Source organism: Pongo abelii, chromosome 3 (assembly GCF_028885655.2).
Source record: "Pongo abelii isolate AG06213 chromosome 3, NHGRI_mPonAbe1-v2.0_pri, whole genome shotgun sequence".
Taxonomy (NCBI): Eukaryota; Metazoa; Chordata; class Mammalia; order Primates; family Hominidae; genus Pongo; species Pongo abelii.
In genome coordinates this window covers 16,634,223-16,649,419 of record NC_071988.2, presented here as the reverse complement: position 1 = coordinate 16,649,419, position 15,197 = coordinate 16,634,223, and the positions used below count along the sequence as shown (strand labels likewise).

The following is a 15,197-nucleotide window of genomic DNA, read 5'->3' as shown; positions in this document are numbered from 1 at the left end:
AATTGTGTCCACTCATTAAAAGATTTATTTTAGAACTATAAAAGAAACAAGGAGGCTGGGGACGGTGGCTCATGCCTATAATCCCAGCACTTTGGGAGGCCGAGGCGGGTGGATCACAAGGTCAAGAAATCGAGACCATCCTGGCCAACATGGTGAAACGCTGTCTCTACTAAAAATACAAAAAATTAGCTGGGCGTGGTGGTGCACGCCTGTAGTCCCAGCTACTCCAGAGGCTGAGGCAGGAGAATTGCTTGAACCCAGGAGCGGGAAGTTGCAGGGAGCCAACGGAGTGCCACGGCACTCCAGCCTGGCGACAGAGTGAGACTCCGTCTCAAAAATAAATAAATAAAAAATAAAAAGGAACCAGGAATGCTGTGAAGCAATTTCACAAATCTGTAGGGAATTTTGCTAAAATCATCAAACTACAATTACAGGCTTTGTGGGTTGATTAGGGTGAAAGAGTTCTTATGTGGCGGGTCACTTCTATGTGACAGAAACACATGACTGGACCTGTATCACTGAAATCCTGAGACAGGGTGACCACATTCATTCATTCATCATTTACCCACTCACTCATTCATCGTTTACTGAACTACTGAACACCATCAGGTGTGCTGAAATACTACTATCTGAGCCACCCAAGGGCCTACAGGCTAGTAGGAGAAACAGATACATAAACAGATTATTTAACTCACTGGTAAAAAACCAAAGACCTAAAAGTGAAAAATCAAGAAGCAGCAATATAAGCTGTTATTTTAAGACATAAGTAAATACCAGATGAATCAGCCAAGGGTTGAAAGTGGCTGCCTTCTCGAAAACAGACTGTGGGCTGCTGATTGTCGATTTATGCACATATAACTGAGATTTTTTTTTTTAAAGCTTAAATGTTTTTTAAAAGTCAAAACAACAATATTGTGGGTGCCATGAAAGAGAGGGATAACGGTTATGTGGGATACCAGAGGAGAGGTTCCTGGCCTGGCCTGGAAGGAGATGATGGGGCTGAGTATTGCAGAATGGGGAAAATTGGGCTTCATGAATGATGACATATATGAAGGAGAAGCAGTTTAGAGTGAAAATAAGTTTAGACCTTAAACCACCCTCAAGATTATATTTGGGGACATTTTATGTTTGTCTCCCACTGGCACAGAGTAAGCTCCCATTAATTACTAGTTGAATGAATGAGTAAGCAGCCAGCTGGAGCTGTCTAGCAGCCACGTGGGTACATAGAGGCTGGGATTCAGGAGAGAGATGGGAGCCATCAGGCAACATGTGCTCGCTGGAGCTTTCATGTGAGGACTGTGTAGAGTAGGAAGAGCCTATGGCCTTGAATTGAACACCAGCCAAAGGGCGGCCAAAGGGAACAAACAGATCAGGAGACAGGAGCAGGATAATCACAGGAGGAGGCAGCCCAAGAAAGGATTATCACAGAAGCTGAACCAGGTGTCAGGAGGCCACAGAGTCACCTGTTGCCTCAAGACAGGCTGAGTTAGGCTAACAGTGGTGTGGGCATTCGAAAACCAATGGCAGTAAGAGAGAGTGTGTGTGTGGAAATGAGGGTGACTGCTGGGAAGAGGCTGGCTGTGAAGGGCATGGAGGGAGACACAGAGCACAGCGGTCTGAAGACATCCTCATCGATGCAGGGTGAACTCCCTTACATGACTCACAACACGCAGTCACAAACGCTGCTCCACAAAGCCATCTTCAAAACCATTTCTACCTCAGGGATTCTAAAACTATGACCACAGTGTTAGTGAGATATTTTCACAGGACGCTGAGGCTACCGGAGGGGAGCAGGGGGCATCATCCCCTCCTTTAGGAGCATTTGTGGAAAACCCAATGCCACTGAACTCAATCTATTGCTGTGGTTCATTTTCAATTCAAAGGCAAACCTGCGGCATAAAAATCACTTTAACACAGGGTTGAAGAAGTCTATCCTTCTAAGGCTAGAATAATTTATTCACCATCTCTACAATTTAGATATATAAATATTATTCCTACCTCGAAGAGTTTGTTCCAGAGCCAGGATGAATTGGTAAAGACCCCAGTGGCACCTGATCCCAAAGCTACATCCATGGCACCTGTAAGACACAAGCCCTCAGGTCAAGTGCAGTCTCTCCAGGCAAAATGGGCTCCTCTGCCATGCATATGGAAACCTTAGCATGTACCCTATTTAATGGCTTCCTCATTTTCAAAAATAGATAAGCTTAGAAAATCTTTCCTGTACATAGTTAACATGTTTTTATGTTTTTCAGGCCAGAATTCACTTAAGTTATTAGGAAATGCAAAAAAGGAACCTACTGAATTTGACCAATAATTTCATTTTAGGGATAACTGTTAACCTATTTTTGAAATTTCCTTCCAGACATCTAAACTTTTTTTTTTTTTGAGAAAGGTCTCACTGTCACCCAGGCTGCAGTGTAGTGGTGTGATCAGAGCTCACTGCATGCAGCCTCAAACTCCTGGGCTCAAGTGATCCTTCTGCCTCAGCCTCCTGAGTAGCTGGAATTACAGGTACATGCCACCACACCCAGCTAATTAAAAATTTCTTTTTGGGCCGGGCATGGTGGCTCACGCCTGTAATCCCATCACGGGCGGGATCACCTGAGGTCAGGAGTTCAAGACCAGCCTGGCCAACATGGAGAAACCCCGTCTCTACTAAAAATACAAAAATTAGCTGGGCGTGGTGGTAGGCGCCTGTAATCCCAGCTACTCAGGAGGCTGAGGTAGGCAGAATCGCTTGAACCCAGGAGGCGGAGGTTGCAGTGAGCCGAGATCATGCCATTCATTGCACTCCAGCCTGGGCGATAGAGCGAGATTCTGTCTCAAAAAAAAAAAGAAAAAAAAAAAAAAAGGCCAGGCGCAATGCCTCACGCCTGTAATCCCAGCACTTTGGGAGGCTGAGGCGGGCAGATCACCTGAGGTTGGGAGTTTGAGACCAGCCTGACCAACATGGAGAAACCCTGTCTCTACTAAAAATACAAAATTAGTCGGGCGTGGGGTGCATGCCTATAATCCCAGCTACTCAGGAGGCTGAGGCAGGAGAATCGTTTGAACCGCCTGAACCTGGGAGGCAGAGGTTGTGGTGAGCCGAGATCGCACCATTGCACTCCAGCCTGAGCAACAAGAGCGAAACTCTGTCTCAAAAAAAAAAAAAAAAAAAAAAAAACGATTTCTTGTTGTAGAGATGGGGTCTCATTATGTTGCTCAGGCTGGTCTTGAACTCCTGGGCTCAAGCAATCCTCCCATGTCAGCCTCCCAAGGCACCAGGATTACAAGCATGAGCTATCATGCCCAGCCCAACTTCTAAACTTTCATAAAAAACAAGACCATCCTGTATGTGCTCAAGCATGTGTTCCTCCTTTTTTGAGACAGAGTCTTGCTCTGTTGCCCAGACGTGCGATCTCAGCTCACTGCAACCTCCACCTCCCGGGTTCATGCCACTCTCTCCCTCAGCATCCCGAGTAGCTGGGACTACAGGCGCGTGCCACCACACCTGGCTAATTTTTTTTGTATTTTTAGTGGAGAGGGGGTTTCACCGTGTTAGCCAGGATGGTCTTGATCTCCTGACCTCGTGATCCGCCCATCTCGGCCTCCCAAAGTGCTGGGATTACAGGTCTGAGCCATCACGCCTGGCCATGTTCTTCCTTTTATGCTTTAAAAATTTATTCTATTCCTCTTTGGCTGGGTGCGGTAGCTCACACCTGTAATCCCAGCATTTTGGGAGGCCGAGATGGGTGGATCACTTGAGGTCAGGAGTTCGAGACCAGCCTGACCAACATGGTGAAACCCCGTCTCTACTAAAAATACAAAAATCCGAGTGTGGTGGCACACGCCTGTAATCCCAGCTACTCAGATGGCTGAGGCAGGAGAATGGCTTGAACCCAGGATGCAGAGGTTGCAGTGAGCTGAGATCGTGCCACTGCAGCCTGGGCAACAGAGTGAGACTCTGTCTCAAAAAAAAAAGAAAAAATTATTCCTCTTTTATAAACAAATATTTGGAAGTATTTTTAATGATTTAAAAATAGTCCACTGGATGGAGGTATCATAATTTACATACTACTGGCATTGAGGAATCCAATTTTTCAGCAATTTTAATCACATCTAAGTATTGCTATAAGATTTTGATATCTGTTATTACTGTACCATATTTACTTGTTTCATCTTTAGGTTTTTTCTCCAACAAAGTTGTGTCCCATTGGCTGACTTCTATTTTTACATTAATTAGCATATTTTAAAAAAATCAACTTAAAAATCCAGATTTGCAGGTCCTCTTGAGAAGAGACAATCAGGTACAGCCACTTAGTGCTGCCTCCTTTAGTTGTGGTATTAGCTCCCGGTAATCTCATTTGTTATTTGCCTGGCCCATCTGTAAGCGCTGAGTCAAGGAACACGTCTGCTTCCTACGCATATCCTTAGGGCCCAGAAAGCACACTGCCTGGCATAAAGGAGCTAAGTATTTATTGAAAGGAAAAGCTAACCTTACTATCCTTCAGTACCAGGATAAGCACTGAACCCACCACCATCAGTACCAGGACACGCATATGGAATGTCAGAGGAGACAGCACTGAAACTGGGGGAAATCTATAGCGTTCTCAAGGTGGCATTTGCTCCCTATAATGCAAAGTATGTCCAAATTGTTCCTTAAATTCTTAACCATGTCTTTACATGAAACTGCTCATTAGCATCTCTCCCAAGGAAAACTGAAACTTGAAGACAGTACTAACTAGTCAGCCCTCCGTATCCGTGTGTTCTGCATCTATGGAGTCAACCAAATGCAGACAGAAAATATTTTGAAGTGGGGGAGATGGTTGCATCGGTACTGAACACACATAGACTTTTTTTCTTGTCGTTATTCCCTAAACAAAGGAGTGTAATGAATATTTACATAGCACTTACATTGTATTAGGCAGTATAAGTAATCTAGAGATGACTTAAGTATACTGGAGGATGTACATAGGTTACATACAAATACTATGCCATTTTACATAAGGGATATGAGCATCATGGGTTTGGTATCTGAGGGGGGATCCTAGAACCTATCCCCAAGCATACTGAGGGACAATATATACATACCCATTAATACTTTACTTTTCAAGATAGTAGGTTTTTATATAATTATTCACTTGTCCTCAAAACATTTCAATCAACCCCCTAAGAGTCATCTATCAGTTTTAAAATTTGTCATAGAAAAGATGAACAATCCCCTCAAACAAGAACATGCTATCTTCCCTTAAAGTAATAAAAAATGGCAGACATAAGTATTTAAGGTGGTCCAGTTGGGACCATGGCTCTAAAGATGATTTCATTATATATTTAAACAGTTTATTCTCTATAATTCCAGAATTATTATCACAGCTACTAGTAGCAGAGGCATACTTCCCATTTTCATTTACAAGGCACATTTGGAGCCCTGTGTTGTGATGCTCACTGATCAATGTTACCAGAATTGCTCATAGTCTGGAAGAAACATCAAAGCCCCAAGGAAAGTGAGGATAGCACTACACTCATTCAATCCTGAATTATGCCCAAGCATTAAGAAAATGAAAAGAAACACCATGATTGGATGGCCATCCCCGAATATGTCACTGTTTCTACAATCTGGGGGTACGCCCTGCCTTTCAAAGGACAGTAACATCTGTTTCAGTGTCTATGATGTACTGGGCCATGGACATCAACCTGTATCGTCTCATTTAATCTTCGCAGGCATCCTTCCTGTGAACAAGGTGCTATTATACCCCTTTTATGGATGAGACAACTAAAGCCTAGTCCAAAGTCACGTGCTATTAAAAGTTAGGACAAGTTTTAAAATCAGGTCTTCTATTTCTGAAGACTGTGTACTTCCTCCTATCAAGAGCCTGAGCTTAGAAACTGGTTCTTATTCTCCTCTTGGAACCGTAGCTTCTGGAACTCAGAAGGGGCTCAGTAGTATCTGGGGAACCATCACCCAGTGGGGTCTGAAAGCTCACCCAGAAGGTCACCCTTGGTTGTGTAGGGCCAACTTTCCCACCTTCTCAACCCCTCAGACTGAGAAAAAAGTGGGGTAGAATGCTGCTATTAAGCATCTAGGAAAAGTATTTCCCAAGTGGTAATTATGAAAGTTATGTTTAAGTTGTAGAACTTGATGTATCTGATGTATCTATCCTCTGTGATTCCTCATTTACAGTAAGGGGGTACCCGCTTCACTGCCACTGCCTCCCCCAACCCCCCACCCTAGAAGCTCTGCTTTTCAGCTTAAAGTGTTTGCTAAACTGAATAGGTAGACCAAAAACCATGAAAACACTATAATGCCAGCTTTGAAAAAGAACTCTTAGCAATAGACCTATGGACTATTTTTAGACCTACATATAAAAAGGAACATGACTTCTGCCAAAGTAAAGGCTCAGCATGACCAGGGCAAGAATAAAACCAAAGGATAAAAAATGATCTAAATTTTCATCTTAAAAGAGGTAGAGTCTGACGTTAAGATTCAGAAATTAATTTTTTTAAAAAAGGGGTACAGTCAGGATGAATGACTATGAGGAGAACATTTGGATGAAAGATTATGAACAATGGGATTTGGCAATAAGACAACACTTGTTTGTCATCCCTTTAGGAATCTATTCCCAGCCCTCCAGGGCTGGTGGTGTCACAGCCTGTATTAAAGAGGCTTTCAAGAAACTCCCTCCAGCCTTTACAGCTCTTCCAGGCAAATGGAATTGTCCCCAAGTACCGATGCTCAAAAGGGCCAAGGAACTTGCCCACGGCTAACTGACTAGTCAGTGGCACGGCTGGGAGTTCCACCTGAGCCTGGCCTTAAAGCGCAGGCTTCACACTGTGTCACTTGTTAAATGAGGATCCTGCCGCCCTGGTAAAATGTTTTTTCCTTATGACATCAAGTATAAAAAGTTCCGGAAAAAAAAAAAAAAAAAAAAAAGTAAAGCTCTGAAAGCTCAGAGGGTATCAGATACATTACAATTAGTTTTAAAAAGTAAAAGAAAGCTATTGACTTGGGGATTTATCACTAATCTTTTCAGATCTGTATCAAACGGTAATTGTAACAGAAACCATCTCTTAACATCATTTATTTTATTTTATTTTATTTTATTTTTTGAGAGGGAGTCTCGCTCTGTCACCAAGGTGGAGTGCAGTGGCGTGATCTCGGCTCACTGCAACCTCCACCTCTGGGGTTCAAGCGATTCTCCTGCCTCAGCCTCCTGAGTAGCTGGAATTACAGGCATGTGCCACACCCAACTAATTTTTTGTATTTTTAGTAGAGACAAGGTTTCACCATGTTGGCCAGGATGGTCTCGATCTCCTGACCTCATGATCCGCCTGCCTCGGCCTCCCAAAGTGCTGGGATTACAGGCGTGAGCCACCGCTCCTGGCTCTTAACATCATTTTTAGACGTCACTCTAGATGAGCTGATCTGGCCCACTTGTTATTTCTTTGTTTAAAGGTACAGCCCAGGCTGGGCACAGTGGCTCACTTCTGTAATCTTGTAATCTCAGCACTTTGGGAGGCTGAGACAGGTGGATCACCTGGGTCAGGAGTTTGAGACCAGCCTGGCCAACATAGTTAAACCCCATCTCTACTAAAATATAAAAATTAGGCCAGGCACAGTGACTCATACCTGTAACCCCAGCACTTTGGGAGGCCGAGACGGGTGGATCACCTGAGTTCAGGAGTGCGAAACCAGCCTGGCTAACATAGCAAAAACCCCATCTCTACTAAAAATACAAAAATTCGCCAGGACTGGTGGTGCATACCTGTAACCCCAGCTACTTGGGAGGCTGAGGCAGGAGAATCACTTGAACTCAGGAGGCAGAGGTTGCAGTGAGCCAAGATCACGCCACTGCACTCCAGCCTCGGCGACAGAGTGAAACCCGTCTCAAAAAAAAAAGTATAGCTTGGAATGTTTTAAAACAATGAACCTAATATTCAAAACATTTTACAACTGCAGAACAATTCCTCTGGTGAAAGATCTTTCAATGCCAATGGACCAAGCCAAATTTTAGCAAAATAATGCCGCAAGTATAGTGTGTGAAATCCATGCAACAAACAAGACTTCCTTCAAACAAAATCAAGGCAAGTGCACAGTCTGACCTGTTAAGGTGGCGGCATTGAGGATGACCTTCGGGTTAAACGTGTGTGCGTAACAGAGCGCATCAGCCAGTATGAGCCTCCCCTCAGCATCAGTGTTATCAACCTGCAGAGGGTCAAAAACAGAAAGGGTGAAAGCGCAAGTAAAGAATATGAAAACTAGACACTTGCAACGGTGTTCAACGGAAAAGTTGGAAAAATCTACTGTGACGTGTGTCATTATCAAACCACTCATACTTCAATGAGAATAGGAACATATCTAATCTGGAGAGCAAATATGATTTAATAATCCCCCAGCACCTTGGGAGGTAGAGGTGGGCAGATAGCTTGAGCCCAGGAGCTCGACACCAGCCTGGGCAAGATGGTGAAACCCCATTTCTAATTAAAAATTTAAAAAAATAATATAATAATCACTGTACCAGAGCTGATGACCTAACATTGATGACTTTGGAAGCCAAAATAAATAGAAAAATGTCTAGTCCATTTTACCTGTAACTTTGTAACAAGAAGGGGAAAAATGTAAAGATTTCCGAAAATGAGGTTAAAGAGCTTAAGAAAGCTACAGCTACATGGCAGTCTCAATCCTAGAAATGAAAACTCTTGCAACTTCAGTAACACTTCCTAACTATATTCCTTTCTTTTAAATAGAGGTCCAGTCGTTTTCTGAGTGGCTTGTACACAAATGCATGCACGTGCCACCCAGAGGACCTGCTGCCACATCCCCTTGAGTGCAGGGCCCCTGATGTAGAACAGTGTTTTCTACCTCAACACCTACAATGGAAAAAAGTCACTCATAGCACAGGTATATCCAGAAGATAGCCCACAATTTTACTGCTTTGCCGCACTCTCCAGGGCTGGCAGCAAATTCATGGAAACGTGTGTGTATAGCATACAGGAAGTGGGAGGAACAATAAGTCCAGAAAAACATTCTTCAAAATCCCCCAAAAAAGATACTTCTGCCTTTGCAAAAAAAGCTACTCAGGGGCCGGGAATGGTGGCTCAAGCCTGTAATCCTAGCACTTTGGGAGACCAAGGTGGGCAGATCACTTGAGTCTAGGAGTTTGGAACCAGCCTGGGAAACATGGCAAAACCCTGTGTCTACAAAAAGCTAGCCAGGCATGGTGGCACACACCTGTGGTCCCAGCTACTCAGGTCGCCGAGGTGTGAGGACCACCTGAGCCTGGGGAGGTCAAGGCTGCAGTGAGACATGATCATGCCACTGCACTACAGCCTGGGCGACGCAGTGAGACCCCATTTCAGGAAAGGGAAGGAAAAGAAAGACTACCCAGCACTAAAGACAGCACCCTCCCCTAATATGGTTCTGGGGCTCTGCACCCATCCAAGCTGTGGTTATGTGGCCACGACGGGATTCCCGAGGAACGCCGGATGGGGAGTGCTGTGTCTCGCATTTACAAACCTGGATGGTCTTCCCGTTTTTGGCTCTAACAACATCCCCCGGCTTGTTGGCCTTGCCGCTGGGCATATTTTCACAAAGAGGGGCCAGACCTATTGGAAAGAATATATGAAGGCACACAGTATATGCTGGGTCCAAACATGCCACCCATGGGACAAGAGGCCACCTGTGAGCCATGAGAAGCAAGACACAAAGGCCACCTTAACGAACTGATCAAATTTAACATCACCAATGACACAACTGACATGATGTGTCAGCAACAAGAAGTACACATCACCCATGTAGCATTCTTCCCAAAGAAGTCTAACTTGATTCTAATCAAGAAGCAATTCAAATAAATACAAATTGCAGAATATCATGAAACAAGCCTAGACCCTTCAAAACTGCTAATGCCATGGAAGAAAACAGAAACAGGGTCTAGACTCAAGAAATCTAAAGGGGCACCAACGGCAATGTGTGGTCCTTGATTAGTTTCTGGATTTAAAAGCTAAATATAGGCCAGGCACGGTGGCTCATGCCTGTAATCCCAGCATTTTGAGAGGCCAAGGCAGGCGGATTGCCTGAGGTCAGGAGTTCGAGACCAGCCTGATCAACATGGAGAAACCCTGTCTCTACTAAAAATACAAAATTAACCAGGCATGGTGGTGCATGCCTGTAATCCCAGCTACTCGAGAGGCTGAGGCAGAAGAATCACTTGAACCCGGGAGGTGGAGGTTGTGGTAAGCCAAGATCGCACCATTGCACTCCAGCCCGGGCAACAAGAGCGAAACTCCATCTCAAAAAAAACCAAAAAACCAAAAAAACCTAAATATAAATAAATAAAATGGACATTTTATACACAACTGGAAACTTGAATTAGGTTACTGTATTAATCCTCAGAAAAGTTAATGGTTTTGTCATTACACAGAATGTCCTTTTTCTTAGAGGACGTGTCATGATGTCTGCAACTGACTTTTAAATAGTTCAGGAAAAAAAAGGACTATGATAGTGAAGGAGGGGGTCATGTCTGAGAGACCCGGATTCCAATTCTACCTGCCTTGTGCAATGGACGTGACTCAGGGCATTATTATTTAACCTAAGACTCTCTCCTCCTTCCCTGTCTCTCTGAAATGAGTATGAGCAATGCCATTATACAAACTCCCAGTACTGTGCCTGGGAGTTTGTATCTTCCATTACTAAGAACTGCCACATAATGAGCACTTTTTCTGTCCTAGGCGCTGTGTGTTGTGCCATTTCACCGGCCACAATCCTACGAGGCAATCAGTCAATGAGCCAGCAACATCCTGCCACCCCAAGTAGCGAGCAAATTTCATAACGTCAACTACAAACTTGACATTACGCGCCCTTGACTGCTAAACACTTTTTGCAGAAGTAAAACAATCAATTCCAGTTACAGCCCACTGGTTGCAAGATACATTTAGCTCAATCAGCTCAGACAGTAAAACACTTATCTGAGCTAAATAGCTTCTGCTTGATGACTATTTAAAAATCATTTCTTATCTTTTCAGATTAGGGGAAATCATATCTGTTGTCTCTGTTCTCCCACCTGGCTGGAATCCAGAAGCTCTATGAGATGTAATCCGTTGCCCCACTTACCTATAATGTTAATGGGCAAATTAAGCTTTGCAGCAGACACAATGGCTGAGCATATAGTTGCAGCTCCTCCCATGTCAGCCCTCATGAGGTCCATATTTGCAGAAGCCTTGATGGAGATACCACCACTATGGGGAAATGGACAATGTGCAATATTAATAGCAAAGAAGATGCCCAAAATCACTTTATTTAAAAAGTACATCCGGGCGCGGTGGCTCACGCCTGTAATCCCAGCACTTTGGGAGGCCGAGGCGGGCAGATCACGAGGTCAGGAGAGATCGAAACCATCCTGGCTAACACGGTGCAACCCCGTCTCTACTAAAAATACAAAAAAATTAGCCGGGCATGGTGGCGGGTGCCTGTAGTCCCAGCTGCCACCATGCCTGGCTAATTTTTTTATGATTTTAGTAGACACGGGATTTCACCGTGTTAGCCAGGATGGTCTCGATCTCCTGACCTCGTGATCCGCCAGCCTCGGCCTCCCAAAGTGCTGGGATTACAGGCGTTGAGCCATCAGGCCCGGCCTTTAGCTCATTTTATTTCTACTTGAATGAAATTTAAACAGTGCCACTGGAAACATTACTATATCATAAAATCAAGACTGTGCAAATTCCATCTCTGTATTGTCTCATTATCTCCTGACACCCACATAGTCTATTCAGCAAATTTTATGAATTGATCAACTTATGGAACGTGAAGGTCATGAGCTGTTAAGAAAAGCTGATAAGCTCATAGAGATGACTGGAGGCATTTCTCTGAAACGGACAGGACAGAGGGCTAACATTTCCTTCCAACACTGCACAAGGTGTGCTATATCCTGCTGATGGCAAAATACAACCTAAATGAGGCACAGGCTCAACGGCTGAGAGACAGTACTTCAACATGAGAACTGAATAAGGCTGCAATTAGCAAGAAACCAAACTACCTGACCCCAAGAGGCTTCTAACTAGCTAGTGGTTTTTCTGCTTTCAGTCCACAGGAGTCCAGAAGCAACATGCTTCACAGGCCAAGCACAGAGCCAGGGGCTTCGACTCTGAGTTCTAATTGAGCTCTGCTGCTCATGTACCCTGGTGGCTCACTGGAGAGAGGTCTGCCTGCTGTTCTGAAGTCTGCTTTCCTTCCAAATTAAGTCCTAATTCTCACTTACCTCAGAAGCACTTGTTACTTAGATGGTTGGCATGTTCACTAAGAATTAAAGATGATCCCCTGGCTCAAACAAGAAAAATACATGGGAAAACCCCATGGACAAAGGGAACACGCTGTTGCATTTGAAGTTTTTCTTCTGTCCACCTGCCACATTTATCTGCAGGCCTCTTCTGGAAGTTCTGCTCTCTAATTCCTATGACTATGGTTCTAAGGTAGCCACCAGTTAAAGATCAGCAATCAGCTTTGGCTCACTTTTTCAGTCTCTCTCAAATCCACCCACATTTCTACTCAGCCACCCTCATTGATGCTACTACCCTCTGTCATTTGGATGTTTCTCAGGTCTCCTTAACGGGTCTTTCTGTATCAGTCTCACCACTGTTATTTCATTAACCATAAAGACAGCACACTTTTACACACACACAAAATCTATCTCAATCAAAATCTCAGTAGGTTTTGTTGTGTGAAAAAACAAGCAGATTCACTGAGTGTGGTAGCTCACGCCTGTAATCCCAGCACTTAGGGAGGCTGAGGCAGGCAAATCACTTGAGCCCAGGAGTTCGAGACCAGCTTGGGCAACATGGCAAAACCCCATCTCTATAAAAAATACAAAAATTAGCTGGGCATAGTGATTCGCATCTGTAGTCCCAGCTACTCGGGAGGTTGAGGTGAGAGGATCACCTGAGCCCAGGGAGGTCGAGGCTGCAGTGGGCCAAGATTGCACCACTGCACTCCAGCCTGGGCGACAGAGTAAGACACTGTCTCAAAAAAAAAAACCCAAGCAGATTCTAAAATGTATATGAAAATGCAAAGGATGTAGCCAAAGTCATTCTGAAAAAGAAGAGCAAAGCTGGAGGACTCATGTGACTAGATTTCAAGCCTACTCAAAGCTGCAGTAATCAAGATATTTGGTCTTCAGGCACTGGTGAAAGGATACAGAACCCAGAGGCAGACCTACAATTATATGGACAACTGATTTCCACCTGAGGTGCCAAGGTAGTCCAGTGGAGAAAGGACAGTCTTTTCAACAAACAGTGCAGAAGTAAATGAATAGCCACATAGGAAAAAAAAAGACAAAAAACAAACCAGGTCTTTTCACACCATACACAAAGATTCAAAGTGAAGCATAGCCTCAAAATCTAAAACTCACTTAAAACGAAATATATTTTAAAAAAAACCTTACAATTCTGTAAAGCCAACACTCCTATAAAAAAGGGCAAAAGATTTGAATACCTTACTACAGAAGATATACCAATGTCCAATAAGCACATTAAAAAATGCCCAGCTTTGGCTGGGCGTGATGGCTCGTGCCTGTATCCCAGCACTCTGGGAGGCTGGGGCAGGCAGATCACTTGAGATCAGGAGTTTGAGACCAGCCTGGCCAACATGGTGAAAACCCATCTCTACTAAAGATACAAAAATTAGCCAGGCATGGTGGCGCATGCCTGTAGTCCCGGCTACTTGGGAGGCTGAGGCAGGAGAATCGCTTGAACCCAGGAGGCGGAGGTGCAGTGAGCCGAGGTGCACTCCAGCCTGGGTGACAGAGCGAGACTCCGTCTCAAAAAATAAAAATAAAAAATGACCAACTTCATTAGTCACTAGAGAAATGCAAATTAAACCACAAACAGAGATCACTGTATATTCACTGGTACAGCTAGAATTATAAAGACTGACAATATCAAATACTGAGGAAGGTGTAGAACAATTAGAATCTTTGTACATTGATGGTAGAAGTGAAAATGTACCCGCTTTGGAAAAATTTGGTAGTTTCTTAAAAGTTAAACACACAGTTATTATACAACACAGTGGCTGTTTTCCTAGGTATTTATGCAAGAGTAAGGAAAACACGTCCACAAAAAGGCTTACAGATGCTCTTAACTTTATTCCTAATAGCCTAAAACTGGAAACAACACAAATTTCCACCAATAGATGAATGGGTAAACAAAATTTGGCATTTCCATACAATGGAACACTACTCAGCAATAAAAAGGAAGAATGACTGACGTGACCAACAACATAGATAAACCCCAGATACTATGCTGAAAGAAAGAAGCTAGACATCAAAGACTGCATTTATATGACTTTCCGGAATAGGCAAAACTAATCTGCAGTAACAGAAAGATGATCGGCTGTCTGGAGCAGGGGCAGGGGGGAGTGACTACAAAAAGGTAGAAGGGAACTTCTGGGGGATGATAAAAATGTTGTATTTTCTTGACAGTGGTGAACGGTGCATAGGTGTATACATTTGTTCTTTGGTTTTTAAAATCAATCTATCTACCTATCTAATCTATCTGTTTATTTATTTAAAGATGGTGTTTTACTATGTTGCACAGGCTGCTCTTGAACTCCTGGGCTCATGTAATCCTCCTACCTCAGCTTCCCAAGTAGCTGAGATTACAGGTGTATGCCAGTGCACCCACCCGGGTGCATGCATTTGTTAAAACTCATTGAGCTGGCCACTTAGAGGGTGAATTTCACTGTATGTATAAATCTCATGTCATTCCGTTTGGTGGAAACCCTTCAGCTACGGCCAACTGTTCTTAGAGCAGAGTGCAAAATCTAAGCAGGCCCGCAGCAACCAAGCTTCTTTGTACCTCTCTAGCCATATCTTGCCCCTTCTCTCCATCACGTTCTGTGTGCAGGCACACCAGTACTCTTGCCATACCAGGAATTTACCCTGCTTCTTCCCACCTTGCAGCCTTCACCATGCTTCCCTGCACTAGAATGCCTGTCCCTAGTCTCTCCTGAGCTAATTCCTCCCGATCCTTCACATCTTCAGCTAAAACTGACACTCCTGCAAGGAAGCCTTCTCTAAACCCAAAGAAGGCTTTGGGTTTAGGCCTTTGGGTTTAGGCCTCTTTCTTTTTATTCTCAGCAAAAAGTACAAATGTGAACTTAAATTAACAATAAACTTCACCCTTAGCATAAAAATATTTGTGTCACAATTGGCAAAACATTTAAAAACAGT

General features: G+C 43.8%; 1 protein-coding gene across 1 annotated transcript in view; it reads right to left on the bottom strand.

Moving 5' to 3' along the window:
- The window catches only part of LAP3 (leucine aminopeptidase 3), a 30,358-nt gene that overhangs the window by 1,277 nt on the left and 13,884 nt on the right, over positions 1-15,197 (bottom strand). Inside the window, exons 8-11 of the mRNA XM_002814625.5 lie at positions 11,090-11,214; positions 9,497-9,585; positions 8,083-8,185; positions 1,999-2,078 (exon numbers count right to left, since the gene is read on the bottom strand). Coding sequence (XP_002814671.3) covers positions 1,999-2,078; positions 8,083-8,185; positions 9,497-9,585; positions 11,090-11,214 — 397 coding nt within the window. The remainder of the gene's footprint in view (positions 1-1,998; positions 2,079-8,082; positions 8,186-9,496; positions 9,586-11,089; positions 11,215-15,197) is intronic.